Source organism: Silene latifolia, chromosome 10 (assembly GCF_048544455.1).
Source record: "Silene latifolia isolate original U9 population chromosome 10, ASM4854445v1, whole genome shotgun sequence".
Lineage (NCBI taxonomy): Eukaryota > Viridiplantae > Streptophyta > Magnoliopsida > Caryophyllales > Caryophyllaceae > Silene > Silene latifolia.
In genome coordinates this window covers 144,192,712-144,219,929 of record NC_133535.1, presented here as the reverse complement: position 1 = coordinate 144,219,929, position 27,218 = coordinate 144,192,712, and the positions used below count along the sequence as shown (strand labels likewise).

Genomic DNA, 27,218 nt, shown 5'->3' with positions numbered 1-27,218 from the left:
GTGGCTTCACACCCTTGATTCGCCTTCTGTGGAACTCGCCACAGAAGGGATGTGCACATTAATGAACATGGGTTTATCGCTCGATGGAGATGAGCGGGGCTTAGGTGGGAACGGCTGCGGTCCCCCACTGGCGGCGAGGATTACTTGTTGCGTGGGTACTCTGGCAGGGCTACACACTTCAGTGTGTAGTCAGATGTGTGGAGATGAGATGGAGTTGTCTTTGATTGAGTTGTCTTGATTGAGTTGTTTGTATATCTTTGTTTCTTTTGCATTTGTTGTTTTATGTAGTCAAGATCGACCCGTTAATTGTTTTAAAAACTGTGGTGATCCATTTGAGGATGGTGAGCAGTTGTTGAGCCGGTATGATGGCTTATGCAAGGGATAGCTGGGATGGAGTCATCACGTGTCGTAGAGTCTTCCGCTGTGTCCTGAACTAGTTGCCTTTCTGTTGTTTAGTAGTTTGACAGTTTTGGAGCACATTTGTATTTCTTTTATCAGTTTTGGATTTGGTTGTATCACTTAAACTTTATTGCTATTTAAGTACGTTTCGTTATTGTCCATTTGATTATCATTGCCTCGGGTAACCGAGATGGTAGCATTCTCATACCTTAAGAGGTCCTGGTAAGGCACTTGGAGTATGGGGGTGTCACAATACGCCATTCTTAACCATCCAACAAATTGCAAAAAATACCTAAGATAGAGTTAACATAATCATTCCAAATTTTTCACATTTACAATGCTTTTCTACTTCTAATTTTAATTCCAGAATTTCCTTCTTCAATTTCTCATTCTTGATCTTCAATTTCAACATCTTCTCTTCTACAATTTGCTTCTCATATACATCAATTGACATTGTGTTGCCTTCATCTATAAACTGAAAATACCTACAACCATTATCCTACAAAATAACAACTTAACAATGTCAGGTAAACCCTAAAACAATAAACCCAGTAAAACCTTAAAACAATATAACCCAAATCAAAATTAAAGATTCAAATTAACTTATCGGCCAAAGGGAGCAACCATAAAATCTCTTACCCGCATCTACACCGTGCTTCACAGTTCTCACAATCGCCGGAACATTGTGTTTGCACAACACATTTTTCGTAGCAGAGGTTGTCCTTGATTTTATTGAAGAACACGAAGTACTCATTCCTCAGTTAATTTGAAGAAGGGAGGAATAAAAAGCCAGAACAAGAAATGAGAGAGAAAGAGTAAACTGAAGAATTTAAGAAAGAAATGAAGAAGAAGAAGAAAAGAAAATGATAGAAATGAGGATGAAGATCTGATAAATGGAAGAAATGAAGATGAAGATCTGATAATGTAAGATATAAAGATGAAATAGAATTTAAATGAGCTCACCTGTTTAGATACCGGTACTAACAGGTCAAATTTGGGGTTGGTCTAATACAAGTTAAATGAGGTCAAAGACGAGATTATTCTCAGTTAAAATGTAGGATAGATTAATATGAGAAGAGAGGACATAGGTTGGATTATTGTTGTGAAATAACCCTTTTTTTATGAAACCATTATTTCTTTATATATTTTGTTCCTACGCTTTTTCTCTTCTATGTATAATATTTGCTTCTATTCTCTCACATACACCGTCAAAGTACCAGGATGTGTAAAATTATAATTTTGATTTGCTTCTACCCTCTCACAATATTTGTTGGCATAATTTTAGTTTGACAAGGGTGTGTAAAATTATAAATTATCAAAGGGTAATTATATAGTTTTAGTATATTGTCGAGTGATTAAATAAATTTTTTAAACGTTTATTTTTATTCAAATAATGAATCTACAAATAACATGGTTAAGGGAGAAAGTAAAAAAAAAAAAAAGGTTGGATGAGAGTAGTTAGGCCAAACATATAAATTTTATAAGAAATCACTTTTAGAAAAGTATGGTCAAACAACCAAAAACTTTTCCAAGAAGTAGCTTATGAATAAACTCCTTCTAAAAAGAAAAGGTTATTTTACACAATCAATGCCAAACAGCACCTAAGAAATCTCAAAAAAAATTCCCGCCCAAGTGATGTACGGAGTACTACATTAGAATATTTACATCCTAATTAATTGATCTCATTATCTATATTTACTATTGCACAATATTTATCTCCTAATTAATTTTATACCATAAATATTGGCAATAATTATGGACAAATATTTTCATAAATCATCGTTTAGTTTTTAAATAAACAAGACAATTTACCTAACTACTCTTTTAAAAATAATATTAAATACTATTAGTTTAATTGTTAAATTCTATAACATATTTATCTAAAAAACCACACATTTGCGTGAGATTCACACTAGTTACATATTACGTTATTGTGTACATGTGTCTTAGAGGATGGTGTAGTTGTTGGAATTGCATTATAACATGGTAGTAGGTAATTGGCATTGGTCTCATATTGACGTCGGATTTGCATTATAACATGATAATGAGGTTCATGTTGTTTTGATGGTGTCTTACTTGACATATTGTGGTGTATGTTGATTACATGTGATTGTTGGTGGAGGTTATTGGAGATTGTGGTGGAGTTGCGTGTGTGGTTGTTGAGGAGACGTAAGGCGGATTGAGAGACCGTCTTACGCTTGAGTCGCTTCTTGGAGTATCCCACTCCAAGGAGGACGTGTACGTTAATGGTCTGAGGACGGAAGGATTCAGGTACGCCCCGAATCTGGCAGGGGTCCGGTTAGCGCCCTGACTCGGTACTTCGAGTGCATCCCGGTTATCTTTTTTTTTACGGAAAACGGGCCGAGTTGTTTGGTACTTTGGGTGCGTCCCCGGTATCGGTGAGGTGATAGTTGAGTTACGTCGGAGGCGACTTGTGATCTGTGTGCATCTTATTCATTGTATTGCATCGTTATCACATCATGTCATGAGCATTTTTGTTTTTGTAACTGACGTGTGTTGGTTATGTGTACACTGTCACCTTCTTTAATTGGGGTGACATGTGATGATCTATATGATATTTCCGATCATATGAGGAACAGTTGGATAACAGGTTTGAATATACTGATGATCGAGATGTGGGCCGTGCCATTGACACTCGGAGTCTAACAGAGTAATCACTATAGATGATGTAGACCTTATTAGAATCGTTTGATGTAGCCAAATTTGTATCATATATAATCACTTTGTATTATTACTACTTTAGATCCCGCGCACATGCGCGGTATATATAGAGGTTTAACATTTTAATGTATTATTGATAGATTTTAAATTGGCACCATAAAATTTTTTCATAATTCATCTCATTATATTTCAATTTGAGAAAAAATTAATCTCGAAACTAATCAAAGAGAAAATGTCATGAAATATGTATTTTAGTGAAAATATTCTTTATACCTCTAAACTAATGATTTCATTTTATAAATATTCTCAAATTATTATAATGAATTTTTTCTCGCAAAATTAGTAACAACATTATATAATTTTGTTTTTTTACATAATAAGAACGCCTCAAGTTATTCTATCTGATAATGCATAATTGAATTATTTAATATTTTGTAATTTATAATTCACTAATTTTTATAATGTTCTTCTACGCCTACTTTAATTAAAAGATTATAATTGAGAGTTTATTAAAATGATTATACTTTGATGAAAAGACTTATTTTTTAATGAAAGGTAGATTAACAAAAGAAACATTTATTTCCATATTTAAGTAGATGCATTTTGGAGGGAAATTTCTCAGAATCCTTAGTCTCTTAGTAGATAGGAGATTCATTTATGACATTCATTAAACATATACTTTAATAAAATGTTACTTAATTGGAGTTTTGATGCAGTAACTTGGGAAACTGAGATGGTGATGCTCCTAAGTGCCTTGGTCGGGTAAAATTAGGGGTGTTACATTTAGTTTTGGTACAAAGACCATGGAAAATAAAGTGGGACCAATTATAAATATTAGTTATTGAATGACAATGGATAAAGAACCTTGTCCTTATAAACAATCAAATTACCCATTAAAAAACATTTCCAAAATAGAAAAGTAAACTAATAAGTAATGAGATACTCTAAAAAAATGTAATAGGTAAACAAATAACTAGAATTAAATATGACAAACTTGACCGAAGCCATTCCACGGGAAACCCGGGATAATCAATTCGACCCGTCCCATTTATGAACCGACACCCAATACGATCCAGTAACTCGAACCCGCCCCGCTCCGATATAAACCTGGTCTGATATTGACCTAATGATCAATACCCTGAACCCGACCCGATCCGCCCCAAAATGAACCCAATCCAATATTGACCCGATTAGGTTAATGACCTGATAATTATTAAGCTTAACAATGATCAAAATGAAAGCGATTTAATATTTTAGTTTGATACGTCTAACTTAATAACGAAGTAACTAAATCAAATAATGATCGAAAGCTAAATTTAATGGCAAAACATTGAAGTAAAACAGCAAGTAACTAAGCCCAATAATTACCCGACTCAAATCTGGTACTTCAATTGACCTAGTCTGATAACAATCCCACCCAAATTCGTCTCAGCACGAAGAGGTAAAGTGACAAATAATCCAATCTGACTCGAACCATACTTAACCCGTTAACTTGACCCAATAAACATGATTAATATCTCTAACCGCCTAACCGAGACGGAGGGAGTACCTACTCTTCCAACATATCCGCGTTAACATGAAGGATGTCATTTGGACTATAGAGAGTGTAGACGGTCTCCAATAAATTTTGTATAGGAACGTCCGCTTCACGCCATCACAGCCCTCTCTCTCTTAAAATCACGGAGCTTTAACTCTCATCTTCAAATCAAAGTCTTCCTTTTAATTCTTTCATCTCTCTACTTTTTACTGCTCATTTTGTTGAATCATTTTATCACAAAAATTATCAATCAATTTCTCCTTTAAATCTTACATTACCCTTTTCAACTTCAACATTCTTTCTTCATCAATCTTATTCCCTTTCCTTGATCTGTTTCTTTTTCCCTCTACAATACACCAATTCATATTCCACTTTTACTACTAACAAATTAATAAAACAACCAATCTTTTAATGGAATTTGTACTGGGTTTTTCCTCTTTTGTGCTTTATCATTGATTTAAGACCATAAGAATTGATGGGTTTTTGAAGAATATGTCAGTTTAAGGTTCGATTCTCTACTCCTTTCTGTTTGAGCACTTTATTTTTTATCGATTCAGTGTCTCTTATATGAGACGGTTTTACATGCGAGACCAACATAAACCCGTTACGTATTCCTCATTTAAGTATTCGATTAGTAACTTAGTGTGACGCATATAACCGTCTCATGTAATTTTTTGTGTATTTAATTGGATATTCATCTGTTGAATCCTTTGTAATCGTGGATCTGGTTAATTTTTGATTTCCATTCTTTATGGTATTCTGATATTGTTTCTGATGTTAATCAGTACAATCATTTGTTTACGCTTTTTATTCTTTGTAAGGCGGTATTTTAATCGAATGTAAACAAATCATTAAGGCGGGATGAGTAAATGGATAAGAATGGAGTAGTCATTTTTGCTACTACACTTGCTTATTGTTCTAACTTCATGACTGTGATGTGAGATTGCAAAAGAATTTAAAGAGCATGCATGTCTTGAAAAGGATATGGTAGTAGTAGAATTAAATTTAGATATTTTCTATGATGAATTGATGATACCTTATGCATGTGTGACATTGATTCATCTTTTTGAAGAAGGTAAAAGTGAGATATTGTAGGATTGGTTTCAGATGTTTATGACCATGGTTGAACTCAGTGGCGTATCTAGGATTTAGACGGTGGGGGTGCAAAAATTCATTAACTAGAATGCGTCGAGTTAGTAGCGAGACTTAAAGGACATCAACCCTAGAGTTTATTTATAATAAAAAATAGCTTTCTTGAGGAATTAGGAATGATGGCATGAAATCGTAACATTGACTAAAAAATAAACCCATAATTTTGGCATGAAATCATAACCATTAGTCGTGTGTATGGCAATTTTATATCAAATTATTGTAAAACGAATCCAACATACGCATATTAGTGGGTAAAAGAAATTATTAAAAACAAACCCGTTTTATGAAAACGTGGGTAAGACCGTTCTACAAAAGTATTTTAAATGAATAATAGGTGTATTGGTGTATACAACATGAAAATAATATTTACCTAAAATGCATACACGTAAATATGTAAATTTGCGGGAAAAAAATTAAATTGTGGGCAGCGGGATTTGAACCCTAGAAGTCGGAGAAGGTAGCATCACAGTTTACCACTCACACCAGAGCAGAATAATGGTAATAATGAAAACTAAAATGTATACATTTCCAAATTTCGGGGGGTGCGGGTGCATCCATCGCACCCCCTCTAACGACGCCACTGGTTGAACTATGAAAAATTTATTTGTTTAGCTAGAAGCCGGGAAGTTTTAGGTACTCCCTCTGTCCCGGTCATTTGTTGTCCTATTTCATTTTTGGGTGTCTTCGTCAATTGTTATCCTTTCTATTTTAAGAATGAACTTGATGAACAATTTGATCATTCACACTCAATTTGGTCTCAATTTGGTCCACTTGTCATTTACTAATTGGTCCCCTCCTCTTTTCTTGGTCTTTGTGCCTAAAGCAAAGGACACAATTGACTGGAACGGAGGGAGTATTAAATACTCAAAAGATGGAGGAGCTATTATATTAGTGTTGATGGTATTCTTAAGTTGGTGTTGTTTTCGGAAATGAATCCTCTCCATTACCTATCAATGTGTAGGGTTTAATTTGGAGAAAAAGTTGACGGTCTAGGTTTAACTGGATTGCGTAAATATTGAGGTATCTTAGATAAATTTGTCTCTCTCGGGTTCTGTCTCCTTGCGAAAACCCGATCATTAGTAGTGTTGTAACAGATCCTAACAAGTAGGTAACGGGAAGGGAGGAAATAGAGCGGATCGTCCACTTGTCCTTTTCTGATGCCTTCAACTGAGGAGTCGAGATGTTTGAGCTATTGTTGATAACTTGATATATTAAAACTTGGTTATGGTTTGATTGATGTATTCATGTCGCAAATTTGCTTTAATCTGTAGTTCACTGTATGAAATTTGAGTATGTTATCTTGGTCTAAAACTGATAGTGACTATTTTCCCTTCTGCCTCGTTCTTTGGCAGATAGTCCATTTGGTAGTGTGAATCTTTTGCGGAATACTGTGAGTCATGGGCCGAGGTAAGACAAAAGCAAAGAAGTTGACAGTTACCAGCCATGGGGATACAGGTAGTTGTGAGGAGGAAAAAATTCCTACTCAGAAGAGGAGAGGAAGACCGCTAAAGCCACTGAAGGACAAGATCATTGATGATGATGCAAGTAAAATGGAAGAAGACGATAGTGACAGTAAGGATCCAGGTATCACAAATGTCTTAGAGAACGATAAGAAGCGAAGACGTAACTCTCCAGCAAAAGAAAAGCAGAATCCAGTGAAGGAAGAAAATGACAGTGGAGTGACATTAGTTCCTGAAGTGTCCACCAAGCCAAACGGGTTTCGACATATAGGTAGCCGAAGGAAAAACAAGCCTCGTCGAGCAGCTGAAGTTGGGGTTGAATGCTGGTAACAAAACAAGCAATTGCTAGGTATGATACTATGATGTATCGTCTCGAGGAGTTATCAAGACCTGCAGGCTTTTTGCATTCTTTCAGAATTTAGCTAACATGGGATGCTTCTTTTACTTGCCTGTTTTAAAATTCTTATAGTTGACACTGGTTGAAGTTGGGGTTATCGTCTCGAGGAGTATTTGATTCTGCTGTTCGTCCAATCATACTGGTTGTAATTTTTGACTGATAGTTGACACTTTAGCAATCAATGAGCTGCAACTTTGATTTTCTGCTTCATCAATTGTATTGATTCTGATTTCTACTGTTACAGTTTTTGCTGTTTAGCTCACTCCTATTCCTATGTGACTCTGACTCAGATGTCACACGGTTCTGAACGGCTAACACAGCCATTTTGTGAAAAAGTTCAATGTCCTTGGCCTATAGTGAAGTGTCGGAATGTCGCGTCATATCGACAGCTCCATTCAAATCCAAGAATCTTCAAACAAATACAGTAACTTTTGTAGAGAGGTACCTTTACCATTTGCATTCTGGAGGACACCAAATTTTCTTCGACCCTTCGATCCTCGTGTAATTTATTCCACCTATTTCCATTTCGAAAATACACTACCTTATGTTAATGTTTTCTGGTTTAAATGTCACCGACTTTTTTTCGCCATTTTGTCGCCAAAATAATTTTTTAACTGATTTCCCCCTTACCTACCTACCAGTCTACCGCCTTTTTTTTAGCCACTTTTATTTTTCTGAAGTGAACTCACAGATGTTATCAGCTAAATTAAGTCATGCTATGAGGAAGTTTTTACGACAGTTTTGCAGCTATTTAGCATCACATCGGAACAGCTCCCAACAGAGACATTATGAAATTGATTATCCTCAGAAGTTTTTTTTTTTTTTTTTTTTTTTTATAAAATAAAGAAACTTGAGCACAGATTTAATTTAAGCAATTAGCTTTTAAATTCAGGCCAACAAATTCAAGGAAGAATTGGGCACATGAAGTTCGCCATGGCAAAGCCGGCCTGAACCAAATGGACTGGGCAAACTCAAAATCGATTTGAATTGCAGAACCAAAAATTGACCTAAAACCTGAATTTACCCAACATGAATTCCTGGCCCGTAATTGGCCCAACCCAAAAATAACTCAACGGAAGTAACTTGAATCTCCTATTTACTAAATGAATAGGTGAAACTCTCATTTTTCCCGCCTAAACCACATTTCCTAAAATGAAGCTTAGTATTTTTAGCATATATTATAATGACACAATCTTTTAAATTTAGAATATTACACAATCTTTTAAATTTAGAATTTAAAACATTCCATATTTCACATTCTACATAAATTTATCTCCCTTGTATGATTAAAAAAAGGGTATTGATTTAAATGTCTACTTTTCTCCATATTTAAATGTCTACTTTTTTAAAAAAAAAAGAATAATATACGATGAAAATTCATTTACTTTGTATTGATAAGAAATTGTACAAAAAATGTTAATAGTAAAAAATTCTAAAAATAACATTTTTAATTTCTCGGTAAAAGAATTTTTTTATTAAAATACACATTTCATGACTTTTTACAATTTTAATTTTTATAGCTCAAATCAAAATAAATGATGAGAAACATAATGTAATACCCGTCCTTTTAGGAACCCGTTGACCAGCATTGACTGACCTTGGGAGCAGTAATAGTCCTTAGGAATACGTGCCAAAGTTATCTTGTGTCTTGAGTTGTGGGTGGTACTCGATAAAGTAGAGGCTACTCGATCGAGTAGGGGCCACTCGATCGAGTACGTTAGTTACTCGATCGAGTAGCGTCTTTTCAGCGAGGGTTTATAATCGTGTTTTCCTAAAATCGCATATCATTTCCGTCTCTTTCTTCTAAACCTAGATGTCGTCCCTTCCTCTTCCCTTCACCAAATACCTTCCATGGGAGCCTTTGAAGGTCCTTGTGCCATAGGAGTGCATAGCTTGAGTCGGGTAGCGGTCCTTTACTAGATTTCCTCAAGCAGGTATGTCGTCATCATCATCCGTGTCTTTGTGTTTTCAGTTAGGGTTAGAATGGTAGAGATAGATGATTGTATTGTGTGTATAGGTGTTGCTTGATTGCTGGGTCTTGCGTGTGTGGACATGGAACCGTTGCAGTCGCTTAAAGGTAGGTTCGTCTACTCAGTTTCTGTGGTTGGTCTAGTGTGTCGGTTGTTGTATAGTGTTTGTGGTGTTGTTGTTGTGAGTGTGTGTGGTAGAGTATATGCGGTAATCGATTGGTGTATACAGGTTGTAGGTTGTTGTTGTTGTTGTTGTTGTTGTTGTTGTTGTTGTTGTGCAGCTGTCTGTGATTGATTGTCTCTGGTTCTCGAGGTGCGTCCTTGGCTGAGTGGAGTCACTTGCGGGAGTGGCTTCACGCCTTAGTTTCGCCCTCCGTGGAACCCGCCACGGGAGGGGATGTGCACATTAATGGGACGGGGTTATCGCTCGATATGATAAGCGGGGCTTAGGTGGGAACGGCTGCGGTCCCCCACTGGCAGGGCTGGTCCAGTGGACGGTCGGTGACGGAGATTGATTAGAGTGGTTGTGACTGTGGGCGTGCTTGGTTGTGGTTGTTATAGTTGGTTATGTTTGCCGTGTCTTATCTCGGTTACTGATCTTGTGTGGTTTGTCTTGTTTGTTTTGTTGTGTCTGCCGTGATCCCTTATGGTGAGCAGGCAGTCTTAGCAGGTGTTGTCTTGGATGATTGCCGGAGTCCGGGCTGGGATGAGTCCTCACGAGTTATGACAGGAAGTGGGATATAGTGATGAGTTGTATCTTTCTTTTAACAGTTTGGTTGTAACGCTTGTAAAACAGTTTGACGTTCTTTTATTGACCTTTGATGATTACTTTTCTCAGGTAACCGAGATAGTGATGTCCTTATATACTAGGGAAGATTTTAGTAAGGCTCCTTGGTATATGGGGGTGTCACACATAAATAATAAGTGAGTTATCAATTTAAAATCCATATATAATTCGAAGTACACTAAAAAATAAAATTTTATAAATACCGTGCATATATTGCACGGGATCTAAACTAGTTTTTTTAGTAAAATTTTATAAATACCGTGCATATATTCCACTATAAATATCGTTAATTATGTGTTTCAAGTAGCGTGAGTATAAGTTTGCTAACAATGTAGTAAAACAAGTTAGACATGATATAATGAGATAATTACATACGTGGAGGACTCGGTAGCAGGTAAATCATGTTGTGTGAAGTTCGTTGTAGCATAATGTGATATGAATCTTATTTGATGAGACCGTACGATATATTTAAGTAGTAATGGCATTTTATGAATGAGTACGATAACCAGTGACGACTTCCGAACTTGATTTGGAATCGACACGTGATATTGTTTTGTAGGAATCTTCAGTTAATTTTGTAATTCTGACCATGTACTCAACCTTATATGACCGAGTTTAAGTGCTTACTAGACCGAGTAGACCTCACTCGATCTAGTTAGGAAGCTATGACGTCGAGACGTAGGAATTTCCTACGGTTACTCGATGGAATAGCGCCTATTCGATCGAGTAGAGGGCACTCGATCGAGTAGGCTACAGTACAGGGACTTCCGCGGGATTCATAAATCCCTTTTCTTCCTCATTCTTCTTATTCCTTCTTCATCTTTCATAACCCTAATCTCCTAAACCTCCCTAAAACTCTTGTATCTTGTGTTTGTGGTGATTAATTTGGGTAGTTTTCATTGCTTTGATTCGTTCTTGCACTTCCTAATTGATTAAGGTATGAATTTCTTTCCTATTTTAATGTTTTCATCACTTAGAAACTATTGGAATGGTAGAATAATCTGAAACTTCGATTTATATGGAAGAAAAGTTGCTTGTAATGGTTGTAATATGATCCACATGCTTCTCTTTTATGATTGTTGTTGTTTATTGTGCTAAAAATTGAATAGAAATTACAAAATTTGGAGACGAATTTTCTAGGGTTTGTGAAATCAAATTGATTTTTGGGTGTCTTATGCTAAATTTTTCGCAGCTGTAAAGACCGTCTGAACGTTGGAAAATTTGAATTTTACTCGTAATTTGGGAAATTGTTGGTGATAGTTGTAGACACCTCGTTTATGCACCTCCCGCAAACCACCCGGTGATGATTGGACCGCATGTTTGGTACGCGGAACGATTTGTGACAGTTCGTAAGTTTATCGTCAAGTGATTGCTCAAACACTGATGTCTACCTCTTAGTTGTCATCTACGCGCCGATACGGTCGTTTTGACAGTAATTAGAGTACATTTGGAGTCCGGGCCTAAAACCGTCTTCATTTTCTGATAACCGTTGAATCCCGAGTCAGAATGTTCTGGAATATTCCGGATATTTCTATTCCGTATTTTATAAATATTTCACAATCTTTTAATCTTTGGTAAACAATTTCCCGTAATATTCATACAAAATATTAAGGAAAACCAAATTATCCCGTTATTCCATAATTTAAACACGGAAATCTTTCTTCCGCAGAAGGAAACCACTTGGGAATAGATGCAGCAGGTGCTGCGCCTCTTCCAAGAGACGCACTGACTGCTGCGCCTCTTCCCAGGTCCTTTTCTGCGTATTTTTCGTATCTTTTTCATATCTTTTCGAGATACACTTCCAAAGTTTCTCCGAAAACCCTATTCCTTCACGTGATTAGTATAAATAGGAGCCTTCGCTCCTCATATTTCTCACGCGAGTGTCCGCCCTTCTCTTCTCTCTTTGCATTCTAGACCACGTTCTTACTTTTTGGCGTCTACGTGCTTGAACATTCGACCACGTAAGCTCGGATCCTTCTGAGTACCAGCCTCGTTTGTATGACCGACCAATTTGACCAACTCCACAATCAATCAACTTTAATCAATCTTAATCGTTTTCCTCTTACGAGGGCACTTTCGTTACATTCGAGTCGAGCATCACTAATCGTAAACTTAGTTCATCTCGTTTCGTCGAACATGTAAGTCTGAGGGTGTAAATCTCTCTTTTATTTATTGTTATTTACTTTTTGTATCACTAATGTAAGGTTTATGTCGAAAATACTTGTTAAAACCGATTTCTAAAACCATGCTTTAAAACCCTTTTTACGGATTACCAGAAGATAATCGTCGAGAAAGGACGCAGCAACTGCTGCGCCTCTTCGAAGAAGCGCAGCACTGCTACGCCTCTTCGTGAGGCTGCCGCAGTTCCTGCTTCCTTTTTTCTTCCTTCGTCCTCTGTAATTCGTCTTTTTTCGTTTGTGTTCTTTAATTCTTTGGCATAGTAGCATAATAATTTCACATGTATATTGTTTATCATCATTCATTAGTATATAATTCATCATTAAATCCCGACTTAAATCCCTTATAATCTCATATTTGCGGGTTTTCGTCATTAAACTCAATCCGGGTTGTAGAAATTCGATTTGTTCATATTGAGTTTCTGGAATTCGACCTTTGATATATTTCCATTTGTCCATTGTCATGTTCGTCATTAACTTGTCATTAATTCGTTGTATCTAACCTATTTAGTTCACTCGTGTCACTAATCGATCTTTCATCCATGTAAATAATTCATCTTAATTCCGTCTCATCCATGTTTATTGTTTTATGACTCATTCATATGTAATTAATCCATTAAATCACTTCCATCCGAGTAAATATCATAATCAATCCTTAAAATCATCAATTAATATTAACAATTCGCAGTTCCGGCTTCACAGCCAGAACTCACCCTTGGAACAGACGCAGCAACTGCTGCGCCTCTTCCAAAAGGCGCAGTCCTGCTGCGCCTGTTCCAGGTTGATTTATGTCTCTGAACTTTCGTTCTGCCTTGACCTGTTTAATTAGCTTACGTATAATCTACTATTAACTGTATTATCACCTACTGATTTGTTCATTGATTCATTCTTTTATTCTTTTTCTCAAATTATCCGTTTTAAAAGTATTTTCGACATAAATCATTAATCCAATGTAATTATTGTAATTTTCCTTTATTGTATTTATCATATTCCTTTGTATCATTTGTATGTTTTCATATGTAATTGAACCTTAATCCCAATTTCGACTCAATTGTTTGCTAATTAATTGTTCACCGACTTAGTCTAATTTCTCACATGTTAGGATTAAAACTTGGATGTTGCATTGCATGCATATAATCGACAATATATAGAGTATAGACAACTTCCCTAATCATTAGTAGAGGCCGATATCGAGGCGGGCGGGATTAGGTGTTCGATCAAAAGAGCTTCCTAATACGTACCCTCACCCCTTACTCCAGATCTGTAACACCCCGTTATTTTCCAAATTATATTTACGAGTTACTCTCTCATTTATTTTATTAATAGTGGCTTTTAATTAAAAATTGTTAAAATTAAGCATCACTTTGGAAATAATTTTTATTTACACATCGTTTTTAATTATTTCAAAAAAAAAAAAAAGAGTTTTTACCAAAACTGATTTGGCTTTGACCCGGCTTCCTATTACCCTTATACCACCCCTATTCTTTTGTTTCCCTAATTCACATCCACACCTAATTTTCGTCTCTCCTGCCTCTCTACTGCTTCCTATTCTGATCTTTGCTGCACGCTATCACCCTCCGAACAATTGCCGAAGTCCGACCACGATTTCTCGTCATCCTTCTCTTTCCCCTTTCCTTATCATATAAACAGTAAGTATTTCATCTAATCTATTTTGCTTAGTTTATAAATCTAATTCAACTAATTGTAGATAATAAATTATTTTGACAGTCTCTCTGTAATACACTTATAATACATGTATATATTATCTCATGAGTTATTTGTATAGGGGATGAGGGAAGGGTAGAGTACTCAAAAGGGTGAAGGTAATTTATGGATTGTGGTTTAATTTGAGGTCGGCTTTACAGATTCACTAAAAGGTAAGAAGGTAGTGATAGTTAGTGAGTGTATGTGGGCATTCGGGTAAAGCATGTCAGGGCAAGGTATACCATTGAAAACGATGTTCGGTTGAGTGGATTACTTTGGAAACAATTGTTAGGCAGTTGATTAATCAATGCACTTTGGTTGATTTGGTTTTTCAAACATCTGGGAGTCATTATTGTTAAAGTTGTAAACAATCATTTGTGTTGATTTATGAGATCAGTTTAATTTATGAGATCAGTTTGGTCATTCACCATGGAATGGGTTATTGTGTTGTGAGTGTGTTGGAAGTGTAGTCGAGTTACAGGTTTGGATTGGATTGTATTGACTGAGTTATAATCAGTGTGCTCATTACTTTGAGTAGCTAATTTGGGTCGATTTAGAGTTGGTACCGGCGCAGACGTAGGGAAGGGAAAAATTTGGTCACCGAACTTTAAATTAAAGAATATAATGATGTGGACAAGCTAATAAGGGATTGTTGCCTTTGAGCCTTAGTTGAATCAGGCGTGTTGAAACAAAGAGGAAGTTTGATAAGGTTGGTTGGGACCACTGATCTTAAGGGCTTGACATACTAGCTCTGTCAGTATGTATAGTGAGACATTTGTGGTGTATTTTTGTGTTTTAGCTGTTGGTCTCGGGTCAATAGTTGAGCGTTTTGATGTAATAGCGAGTCGCATGATAAGTTGGAGTTACTTTCATACTAAGCAGCGTAGTAATTGGGTAACTTGTATCACTTGTAGCTTGCGGATTTGAAGAGAAAGAATTTTTATATTAAGCTTAGCTTGGATTGACTGTCTCGAGAGGTAAGGACTTTTACCCTTTTTAAATTTAAGTAAAGAGCATGTTCGGTTTAATCATTAAACTGTTTTTATAATATTTTGGCATCGATGAGATTTTATTTGTATTTCTAAATTTTGAATATTACACATTGGAATGGTTTCGGCTCAAGCCGCTTTGGAAAATTTGGTTTCTTCCGGTCTAGATGGTTTAAGGTCGTCTCCGACGCTCCTGGGATTACGTCCCGAAACTAAACTCTTGGCCCGAGTTCATTTGGGTGGGGATTGTCCGGCCCCCACTCGCTAGGTAGTTAGACCTTCTCCTTTGGCGGTTCCATCCTACTGACTGCCCAAATGTGAGAGGTGCACACTTTTATGAGTCTAACAAAGCACAGGTGGTGCCTCTAGACCGTGTCAAGGGTAGGACCTTGGCACACAGGTGGTAAAAGTTTTGGTTTTGAATTGTTTGGTTAATATTATTGGTTTTACAGCAATTGGTTATGGAATGTATTTCTTGCTTTTACTTTGGTTTCAAAGCCTTGTTAATTTATAATGTTGTTTCTGAATTTGTCAATATTTCTTATTTTCTTAAACTCAGCTTTTGCTGACGTCCTTATGTTTTGGGTCGTTCCCCCACTGGAACCTGTACCTATTTATGTTTTGGGTACAGTTGATAGGTACAATTGAGATGCTGCATGGGTGCATACTGGATCCGGGGATTAATACGAGCGTGGAAGGATTTTGAATAAAGACTCCGTCTTACACTATTTATAATTTTATAATATCATTGGATTTGAATTTTATTTATTGTTTTAGATTTTGTAAGACTTAAGTCTTCCGCTGCAACGTTTTAATTATTTGGTACAATTTTGAGACATGTACTTTGTTTTAAAGGTTACCCTGTATTTACCTTGCACTTGGCATTTTTAGCCAAGTGTGGAGTGACAGCCGTGAATTTTCCATATCTTCTTTATCGTTTTGGTCGTGAAAATTTAGGGCTGTTAAAGTTGGTATCAGAGCAATGGTTTTCCGAAAAGAAAATAAGTTTTACAGGATTTAAAACAATTGAAAAAAAAAAAAAAAACTTTTCATATTTAAAAAAAAAAAAAAGAGTGTGGGGTAGGATGGGTGCATTACATATTAATGTTTTATTTGTTACATTTAGAATTTGCCTTAGAGTCGTCTTACTACTCATTGCTAATTCATTTTGAGCCTCTTGGATAGCTAATGCATTCATCACACTTGATAATTTTGAGGAGATGGGTTTTCTTTGATATAGTTTCGGTTAATATTCACCATGAGATCTGCATACTTAGCTTACAAACATCGTGTTTATTCATATAGTTGACAATGCCTCCTCGTAGAGAACCCGAGAACAATAATGTTGATATGGCTGCCTTAATGGCACAAATGGTTGCCCAGAATGGTGCGTTTCTCCAAGCTGTGCAACAAATGACAGCAGTTAGTAGGAGTATAAGTGAAAGGGTAGAAAGTATGAATGAAAGGGCAGAGAATGAACAGGATGCTGCACCTACTATTACAGCTATGTCTGAAGCGGTGCAAAAGAAAAGACCACCATCTTTTACTGGAAAGGGGGATCCGAATGAGCTGGATAATTGGGTTAGAGAGATGGAGAAAATTTTCATGGCTGTAGGGTGTCCCGTGGAATTTCAGGCTAGACTAGCCGTATATTATCTTAAGGAAGAGGCTGATGTTTGGTGGGAAACAATTAAAGAGGACTTTATGAAACCTGTTAGAAGGAGAAATGCTGAGGGAGTGTCGATACTTTATGAAAGGGATTGGGATGACCTTAAGGAGATGCTTGAATATGAGTACTTTCCCGATCACGTAAAAAGTCAAAAACTTGCTGATTTTGGGGATTTAAAGCAAACTGATGATATGTCTGTGAAGGAACTTTATACTAAATTTGTGGAGCTTAGTCGCTTTGCTAAGGAGTTGGTGCCTACGGAGCATACTAAAGCAGCCAGATTTGAGGATAAGCTGAGTTGGAAGATTAAGGGTAGGTTTGCTGGTGAAACCTTTACTACCTTGAAGGAAATTTATGCGAGGGCTGTTAATATTGAGAGAAGCAATCAGAAAATGGAAGCCGAAATGGGAAGTGTAGCTGTAAGTAATAAGAGGAAGGAGTTTCAGGGGAGTCAATCTGACACCCCGGCTAAGAGGGGTAACTTCAGTCACAACAATAATAGTAATTTCCGTAGTAAATCGCGATCTTTTGGAGGTGTTGGAAATAAAGAAGGAGGGAACAATTGGCGAAATAGGAGTCAGGTAGCTAGTCAAGAGTCTAAGCGTCATTACTACTGCAAGCGGTGCAGTGGCGATCATCCTGGTGTTGATTGTGACGGGAAAAAAGTGACATGTAACTGGTGTGGATTTTTGGGACATCGTGAGTTTGAATGTAGAGGCAAGGAAGCTGGTAAGCCGAGTATTGTATCTTCTGCTAGTGCGAGTGTCGCTCAGGGTAATCGGTTTCAGGGTCAAGCAAAGAGCAACAACTACAACAACCATGCTGGTTCTGCATCAGTTAATAATTTTAAGAACCCGACACCGAGTCAAGCTAATACTACTTCAGCTGTTAGCAAACCTGCGGGGCAAGTGAATGTGGCACAGGGCAACAAGAAACCTACTGGAAAGCTTTATGTTATGAATAGAGAGGAAGCTCAAAACGCAGACATTGTTTCGGGTAACTTTTCCGTGAACTCTGTTTTAGCTCATGTCCTATTTGATTGTGGTGCATCTCATTCTTTTATTTCATCTAAGTTTGTGGAGAAACTTAACCTAGAGCCTAATGAAATTGTAAATTATGATTTTGTCATGCCAGCCGGAGACTTAGTAAAATGTGAAAAAGTGTATAATGGTATATCTGTGGTCATTGGTAGTCATGATTTTAAAGCAGACCTAATAGAATTTCCATTACCCTATTTTGATGTCATATTGGGGATGGACTGGTTGGGAGCTCATAGGGCTAGTATTGATTGTTGGCAGAGCAAGGTTACTTTAAGAGGGCCTAAAAATGTGAGAGTATCATATAAGGGTCGTGTTAGGGGTCGTAAAGTGAAGCTTATTTCTACTATGAAATTGAAGAAATATATATCTAGGGGAGCTGAGCTGATTTTGTGTCATATAAGAGATCTGAGGGTCGAATACCCTGACTTAAGTGATGTAAATGTGGTGAGTGAATTTGTTGATGTTTTTCCCGAGGACATACCCGGAATGCCCCCAGATAGGGAAGTTGAATTTAAGATAGATTTGGTGCCAGGAACGGGTCCAATTTCTAAATCACCATATAGAATGACGCCTTTGGAAATGAAAGAACTTAAGAAGCAATTAGATGAGCTGATGGAAAAAGGGTATGTTAGGCCTAGTGTTTCGCCTTGGGGTGCTCCTGTGTTATTTGTGAAAAAGAAAGATGGAACCTTAAGGTTATGCATTGACTATCGGGAATTGAATCAAGTTACCATTAAGAATAGGTACCCCTTACCTAGGATCGATGATTTATTTGATCAATTGAAAGGCGCCTCTGTTTTCTCTAAAATAGACCTGCGATCTGGGTACCATCAATTGAAGATAGCGCCTGAAGATGTGCCTAAGACTGCGTTTTCCACTAGATATGGGCACTATGAGTTTACTGTGATGCCCTTTGGGTTAACCAATGCCCCTGCTGTCTTTATGGATTTGACGAACAGAACTTTTAGGCCTTACCTTGATAAATTTGTTGTGGTATTCATTGATGATATTTTGATTTACTCCAAGAATGAGGAGGAGCATGAGGAGCATTTACGCGTTATTTTGGGCATCTTAAGGGAAAAACAGTTGTATGCAAAATTTTCTAAGTGTGAGTTTTGGTTAGATCAAGTAGCTTTTCTGGGTCATATTATTTCAAAGGATGGGGTTTCTGTTGATCCGTCTAAGATTAAGGCTGTAAAGGAGTGGCCTAGACCAAAATCTGTGACCGAGATTCGTAGTTTTTTGGGTTTAGCTGGTTATTATAGGAGATTTGTGAAAGACTTTTCCAAAATAGCCAGACCTATGACTACACTCATGAAAAAAGCAGCAAAGTTTCATTGGGATGATAAGTGTGAGGAAGCCTTTCAGATTCTTAAGGAAAAATTAACCACTGCACCAGTTTTAGCTTTGCCGGATGGTAATGAGGAATATGAAGTATATACAGATGCTTCTAAAAATGGGTTGGGTTGTGTGCTTATGCAGAATAGAAGAGTAATTGCCTATGCTTCAAGGCAATTGAAACCGTATGAAGAAAATTATCCCACCCATGACTTAGAACGGGCTTTGTGGTATTTTGCGTTGAAAATTTGGAGACATTACTGTTTGGTGTACCCTTTAAGGTTTTCTCTGACCATAAAAGTTTAAAATATATATTCACACAAAAAGAGCTAAATATGAGGCAAAGAAGGTGGTTGGAGCTGATCAAGGATTATGAGATTGAAATTCAATACCATGAAGGAAAAGCCAATGTGGTGGCTGACGCCCTAAGCAGAAAATCTCTCCATATGATACAATTAGTGAAGCATCGTGATAAGCCGAGGGAGGAATTTGCGAACTTTGCGATCCAAATGACAAAACCAGGGACTTCGTCTAATATGCTGAGTGTTGAGAATGGTTTGACAAGTGATATTAGGGAATTGCAGGGTGGAGATAAATTTTTGCAGGACAAGCTTGTTAATGAACCTGCATTATTCAAGCGCGATACGAATGGGTTAATTAAGTTCCAAGATAGAGTGTGTGTACCTAATGATAAGGAGATCAAGGAAAGAGTCATGACAGAGGCGCATGCGACGCCGTATTCTGTTCACCCAGGGGGTGATAAGATGTATGAGGACTTGAAATTAGCATTTTGGTGGTCTGGGATGAAAAGGCAAATTGCAGATTTTGTGGCTCGTTGTTTGATATGTCAAAAGGTGAAGAGTGAGCATAAGCGACCTCAAGGGAAGCTACAACCTCTAGAAGTACCTGAGTGGAAGTGGAGTTCGATCTCTATGGATTTTATAGCTGGTTTACCAAGGTCACAGAAAGGTAATAATATGATTTGGGTAATTATTGACAGACTAACTAAGAGTGCTCACTTTATACCGATGAAGGATACATGGAAAAAGAAGCAACTTGCTGATGCTTATATTCATCATGTACTACGTCTCCATGGTGTCCCAAATGACATTGTTTCAGATAGAGATGCTAGGTTTGTTTCGATATTTTGGGAAAAATTACAGAAGGCTTTGGGTACCAAACTTAAGATGAGCACTGCATTTCACCCTACTACTGATGGTCAAACTGAGAGAACAAACCAGATACTTGAGGATATGCTACGAGCATGTGCTTTGCAATTTCAAGGAGGTTGGGAAGATAAATTGGATCTTATTGAGTTTTCTTATAATAACAGTTACCAGGCTACAATTCAAATGGCACCATTTGAGGCGCTTTATGGGCGCAAATGTAGGAGTCCGATTTGTTGGAATGATATTAGTGAGTCTGTAATTTTGGGGCCCGAGATGATAACTGAGATGGTTGAACAGGTTAAGATTATTCAAGACAGGATGAAAGCAGCCCAAGACAGGCAAAAGAGTTATGCGGATAAAACGCGTAGGCATGTGGAATTTGAGGTTGGTGATAAAGTTCTTTTACGTGTCTCGCCTACAAAAGGGGTAATGAGATTTGGTAAGAAGGGCAAACTGAGCCCAAAATTCATTGGACCATACGAGATTTTGGAGCGTATTGGTGATGTAGCTTACCGACTTGACTTACCAGCTGACTTAGAGAGGGTTCATAATGTGTTTCACGTTTCTCAACTTAGAAAATATGTTAGTGACCCATCTCACATTTTGAATCCGGAGACTATTGAGCTTGATGAGACAATGACTTATGAGGAAACCCCATTACAAATTTTGGATACTAAGGTGCGTAAAACGCGTAGAGGAGAAACTCACATGGTCAAAGTTTTGTGGAACAATAACAACGTAGAGGAAGCTACCTGGGAAATTGAATCTGCTATGAGAGACAAGTACCCTCACCTTTTCACCTAAGGTAAATTTACGCTTCGTGGAAGAAGCTTTGTTTTTAGGGGGTCGAGATTTGCATATATACCTTTCTTTTTGTACTCTTCATGCATGTGTGTCAATGTTTTAGAGGTTGGTTGTGTTATGTATCTTTGGTCTCACCTATTTTTTACGCAACTAACTAATTCTTGGTAATGATTATGCATCATATTTGGTGTTCATTGTGCTTAATGCACAGTGCTGACTATCTGACTATCAGAACTGGGTACACAACGCGTACTGAGTGGTGGTATGTTACGGTGTGCTTGTGCACATTAAGCACTTCTTGGAATTATTATTCTATTATTATTATTTTTTTTCCCTTGAACTTGTAATATATGGAATGAATAAAATGTTTTTCAAAAAAAAAAAAAATAATACTGATATATTTTTTTTTCATCCGACATGCTCTAAGCTTTCATAGTGGTCCTTCACTTAGCTGAGAAAACGAGGGGAAAACTTATGGCGTATTGTGTTTGGTAGTATCTTGTGGAATTTGGAGACTATAGAAATGTGGGATGTAAGTTTATGTACCTTGGTGAAAGTCGGAGAATGTTACTTAAGAGAATTTTTAAGGATCTGTTGTTTTCTGATTGGATTTAAGCTTCGAGGACGAAGCTTTGTTTTAAGAAGGGAAGTCTGTAACACCCCGTTATTTTCCAAATTATATTTACGAGTTACTCTCTCATTTATTTTATTAATAGTGGCTTTTAATTAAAAATTGTTAAAATTAAGCATCACTTTGGAAATAATTTTTATTTACACATCGTTTTTAATTATTTCCAAAAAAAAAAGAGTTTTTACCAAAACTGATTTGGCTTTGACCCGGCTTCCTATTACCCTTATACCACCCCTATTCTTTTGTTTCCCTAATTCACATCCACACCTAATTTTCGTCTCTCCTGCCTCTCTACTGCTTCCTATTCTGATCTTTGCTGCACGCTATCACCCTCCGAACAATTGCCGAACTCCGACCACGATTTCTCGTCATCCTTCTCTTTCCCCTTTCCTTATCATATAAACAGTAAGTATTTCATCTAATCTATTTTGCTTAGTTTATAAATCTAATTCAACTAATTGTAGATAATAAATTATTTTGACAGTCTCTCTGTAATACACTTATAATACATGTATATATTATCTCATGAGTTATTTGTATAGGGGATGAGGGAAGGGTAGAGTACTCAAAAGGGTGAAGGTAATTTATGGATTGTGGTTTAATTTGAGGTCGGCTTTACAGATTCACTAAAAGGTAAGAAGGTAGTGATAGTTAGTGAGTGTATGTGGGCATTCGGGTAAAGCATGTCAGGGCAAGGTATACCATTGAAAACGATGTTCGGTTGAGTGGATTACTTTGGAAACAATTGTTAGGCAGTTGATTAATCAATGCACTTTGGTTGATTTGGTTTTTCAAACATCTGGGAGTCATTATTGTTAAAGTTGTAAACAATCATTTGTGTTGATTTATGAGATCAGTTTAATTTATGAGATCAGTTTGGTCATTCACCATGGAATGGGTTATTGTGTTGTGAGTGTGTTGGAAGTGTAGTCGAGTTACAGGTTTGGATTGGATTGTATTGACTGAGTTATAATCAGTGTGCTCATTACTTTGAGTAGCTAATTTGGGTCGATTTAGAGTTGGTACCGGCAGGACGTAGGGAAGGGAAAAATTTGGTCACTGAACTTTAAATTAAAGAATATAATGATGTGGACAAGCTAATAAGGGATTGTTGCCTTTGAGCCTTAGTTGAATCAGGCGTGTTGAAACAAAGAGGAAGTTTGATAAGGTTGGTTGGGACCACTGATCTTAAGGGCTTGACATACTAGCTCTGTCAGTATGTATAGTGAGACATTTGTGGTGTATTTTTGTGTTTTAGCTGTTGGTCTCGGGTCAATAGTTGAGCGTTTTGATGTAATAGCGAGTCGTATGATAAGTTGGAGTTACTTTCATACTAAGCAGCGTAGTAATTGGGTAACTTGTATCACTTGTAGCTTGCGGATTTGAAGAGAAAGAATTTTTATATTAAGCTTAGCTTGGATTGACTGTCTCGAGAGGTAAGGACTTTTACCCTTTTTAAATTTAAGTAAAGAGCATGTTCGGTTTAATCATTAAACTGTTTTTATAATATTTTGGCATCGATGAGATTTTACTTGTATTTCTAAATTTTGAATATTACACATTGGAATGGTTTCGGCTCAAGCCGCTTTGGAAAATTTGGTTTCTTCTGGTCTAGATGGTTTAAGGTCGTCTCCGACGCTCCTGGGATTACGTCCCGAAACTAAACTCTTGGCCCGAGTTCATTTGGGTGGGGATTGTCCGGCCCCCACTCGCTAGGTAGTTAGACCTTCTCCTTTGGCGGTTCCATCCTACTGACTGCCCAAATGTGAGAGGTGCGCACTTTTATGAGTCTAACAAAGCACAGGTGGTGCCTCTAGACCGTGTCAAGGGTAGGACCTTGGCACACAGGTGGTAAAAGTTTTGGTTTTGAATTGTTTGGTTAATATTATTGGTTTTACAGCAATTGGTTATGGAATGTATTTCTTGCTTTTACTTTGGTTTCAAAGCCTTGTTAATTTATAATGTTGTTTCTGAATTTGTCAATATTTCTTATTTTCTTAAACTCAGCTTTTGCTGACGTCCTTATGTTTTGGGTCGTTCCCCCACTGGAACCTGTACCTATTTATGTTTTGGGTACAGTTGATAGGTACAATTGAGATGCTGCATGGGTGCATACTGGATCCGGGGATTAGTACGAGCGTGGAAGGATTTTGAATAAAGATTCCGTCTTACACTATTTATAATTTTATAATATCATTGGATTTGAATTTTATTTATTGTTTTAGATTTTGTAAGACTTAAGTCTTCCGCTGCAACGTTTTAATTATTTGGTACAATTTTGAGACATGTACTTTGTTTTAAAGGTTACCCTGTATTTACCTTGCACTTGGCATTTTTAGCCAAGTGTGGAGTGACAGCCGTGAATTTTCCATATCTTCTTTATCGTTTTGGTCGTGAAAATTTAGGGCTGTTACAAGATCTCTATGAACATCCGTGTTCATTGGCATCCACGAGAGTCATTCTAGACATAGAATGCTAAGGGTAACGAGTTCTTGGTGTTCATGTCTCTACTTTGTATCTTGACATGACACGAGGTATTCGAACGGTTCCAATTTCCCATAAAAATTGGTGGCGACTCCACAAATGCAAACGCTTGTTTCCCAAGCGCCCCCGTGGCCCCCATGTCCACAGTTTGGCGACTCCGCTAGGGATAATACACTTACGTGTAGCCAAAAGGGTGAAACTTGAACAAGGTTAGGGAATAGTTTGTACAAGACAATTGTCGGTTTTCATAACTCGGTCTTCCTAGATCGTTTCATTCGGCCTTCCTAGGCCCAACCCAACCCATTCGACCAATCGTCCCGTCTAAACGGTCCTAATTCTTATTTGGGCCTAAGGATGGATAGCGATTGACGTCATCCATACCATGATGCTTACTCTTGTTTGTATCAAGGACCTTCACTACTTGAGGAAATGGACTAGGAATCGGCCTTACTCTTGTTCGTTACGAGCCTCTCCACAGACTTCGGGTTTGATTGTTTGGTATGGCAACCCACCCTTTAAACCAAAACCCTTTTAAATGCACTCAGCATCCCGTTATAATGCTTGTATAAATGTTTGTACCTTACGTGATCACCATTTATAAACGAAACCATGACGATTTTTTTGTAAAAATCAAAATCCCTTTTTAAAGGAAAATTTCGAAAAAGGCCATTGATTAGCGCAAAATCGAGTCGAAACTCTGTCCGTTTGTCGAGTCAAATTTCGGGCCCAAGCCCATTGCAAAACCTCACTTCGAGTCCACTCCTACAACTACACTATAGTTGACTAGGATACACATTTTCAAACCTTTGTCTTTTCTTCAAAACTCACTCAACACAAGTGGCACACACCCACTTCACGAGTCAAAACATTTCTTCTCTTAGTAAGTGTGTTAGGATGGTCGATTGTGTTTTGATTCGTCGTCAATCTCTTATCCAGTTTCCAAGATGCCTGAAACAAGCGACGCGAACTTCAATCAACTTCAAGATGGTAATGATCGAATCCTAGCCGCGCTGGCTCAAATCCAAGTTACTCAAGACCAAGTGCATGATCGCCTTGACACCATCGAGGGCCGGATCTATACTGTAGAAACGAGGATTCCTCCTTGAGAAAGTGAAGTCATTGATGACTTCGTGAATGACTTCAGGGAAGAAAGCCCTCCCATGGGAATGACTGCAGCTGAGAAAAGACTCCAATACTTAAAGGAGCAATTGATGTACCTTAAAGGGGATGACATTTATAGGGAGAATAACCGCAAGTATGAGGCCGTAAGTTCCAAGTTGCCAACCAACTTTAACATGACGGATATCCCTAAATTCAAGGGGCATGAGAACCCTTTAAACCACATCCGTGCCTTTAAGGATTACATGTCTATCAAAGGCATCAAACCCGAGATGTTCTTAAGGATCTTTCCTTCATCTCTTGACACCATCCCAAAGCAATGGTTCTACTCTTTAGAACACAAGAAGATCGCCACTTGGGAAGATGCCACAATCGATTTTTCTAAGCAATATGCGGATAATGCTGAGATCCAAGTTAACATGCGCACTCTAGAGGTTCTTACCCAAAATGATAAAGAAGGATTCACCGACTTCCTGAGTAGGTGGAGGAAGACTAGTACCCAACTAGTTGAACGCCCGGATGAAGCTACCCTTGTGGAGAAGTTCGTGGATAATCTAAAACCCATCTATGCCAATCATTTGAGGTACCAATGTATGGTAATATCCGTATAAGACCCTTAAAATTTAGGACTATAACGTAAATTTAACATGTAATTTATGGTCATAAACGAAATACAATAGAAAACGATAAAGATTAGGAATCAACCTCGGGTCCTTTGATGTGCGGCGTAAAGAACAGAAATCAAAGTAGATTTCCTCCTAATCGTTGCACCCAAGACCGTCTGAGACTATGCCCTTGTGCTAGAAATGCTCTCTAATTGACTTGCAATATTGAGAGAGCTATTGTGAGGTTATTCGATGTGAGATCTAGAAATTTCAGAGAAAAATACTATGAAACCCTAATATTTTTTTCAAAATGAATCATTAGGTTAGAAAGGAGGAGAAGCTCTCCTTTTGTTCCTTTCATTCGGCAAAACCGAGATCCACATGGGGAAGTGGGCTTCCACTTCCTCTTATGTTTAACTCGTGGTCCGACTCGAAATTTGCTAAATGTATACGACGGGTTTTTAATTATAAATCGTCATCGGTTATCGGTTATTAAAACATCAACTAGTAACATGACTTAGTTGAATTATTAATACATGTCCGACAAAGACGATATTGTATAATTAATTCAATATACATTAATCAAATATAATCGTTTATATTTAATTTACGAATTAATCGCTTAATTCGCTTTTAGCCATTATTATTTAATCCGTATTAAATAAAATATCTCAACATCACATTTGACTAATTATTAGTCAATAACTCCGACTAACTGGTTAGTCAAATTTGGCATCAACATGACTGTATTTTCATACTGTCACATCTCTCAAACGTATCCTATAGGTGTGACTTTTAGGGACCAGTTGATCACCGCCATCTGTATGACAATAACGTCAAACTTATCTAGCAAGCCAACCGTTATTGATAAACGTGGATCAACTGATAATAATACCAAAAGTATGCCCTTTGATCCTTTTAGAGATTTATAAGTCCTTGCACTAACTGTAAAGGACACCAGCCCCAACAAGCTCCCACTTGTCCGTACAAGTGTACGTGCAATGACGTTATCCGCACTCACTGGAGGACACAGCTCCAACAAACTCCCACTTGTCCTTACAAGTGTATGTGCGATAACCGATTCTCATATTCATTTAAAATTTCT

The 27,218-nt window shown here is 37.3% G+C and overlaps 1 protein-coding gene and 2 long non-coding RNA genes across 3 annotated transcripts; all 3 read left to right on the top strand.

Annotated features, from left to right (window-relative positions):
- Positions 1-4,668: 4,668 nt before the first annotated feature.
- On the top strand, positions 4,669-7,837 carry LOC141606151 (uncharacterized). Its single transcript, XR_012526594.1, has 2 exons — positions 4,669-5,123; positions 7,123-7,837. It is a non-coding gene; the product is annotated as an uncharacterized LOC141606151 (long non-coding RNA).
- A 6,178-nt stretch (positions 7,838-14,015) lies between these two features.
- On the top strand, positions 14,016-16,090 carry LOC141609277 (uncharacterized). Its single transcript, XR_012527336.1, has 3 exons — positions 14,016-14,210; positions 15,180-15,242; positions 15,886-16,090. It is a non-coding gene; the product is annotated as an uncharacterized LOC141609277 (long non-coding RNA).
- A 475-nt stretch (positions 16,091-16,565) lies between these two features.
- On the top strand, positions 16,566-19,607 carry LOC141608404 (uncharacterized). Its single transcript, XM_074427760.1, has one exon. The coding sequence runs from the start codon at positions 16,566-16,568 to the stop codon at positions 19,605-19,607; it is 3,042 nt and encodes a 1,013-aa protein (XP_074283861.1).
- Positions 19,608-27,218: the final 7,611 nt, after the last annotated feature.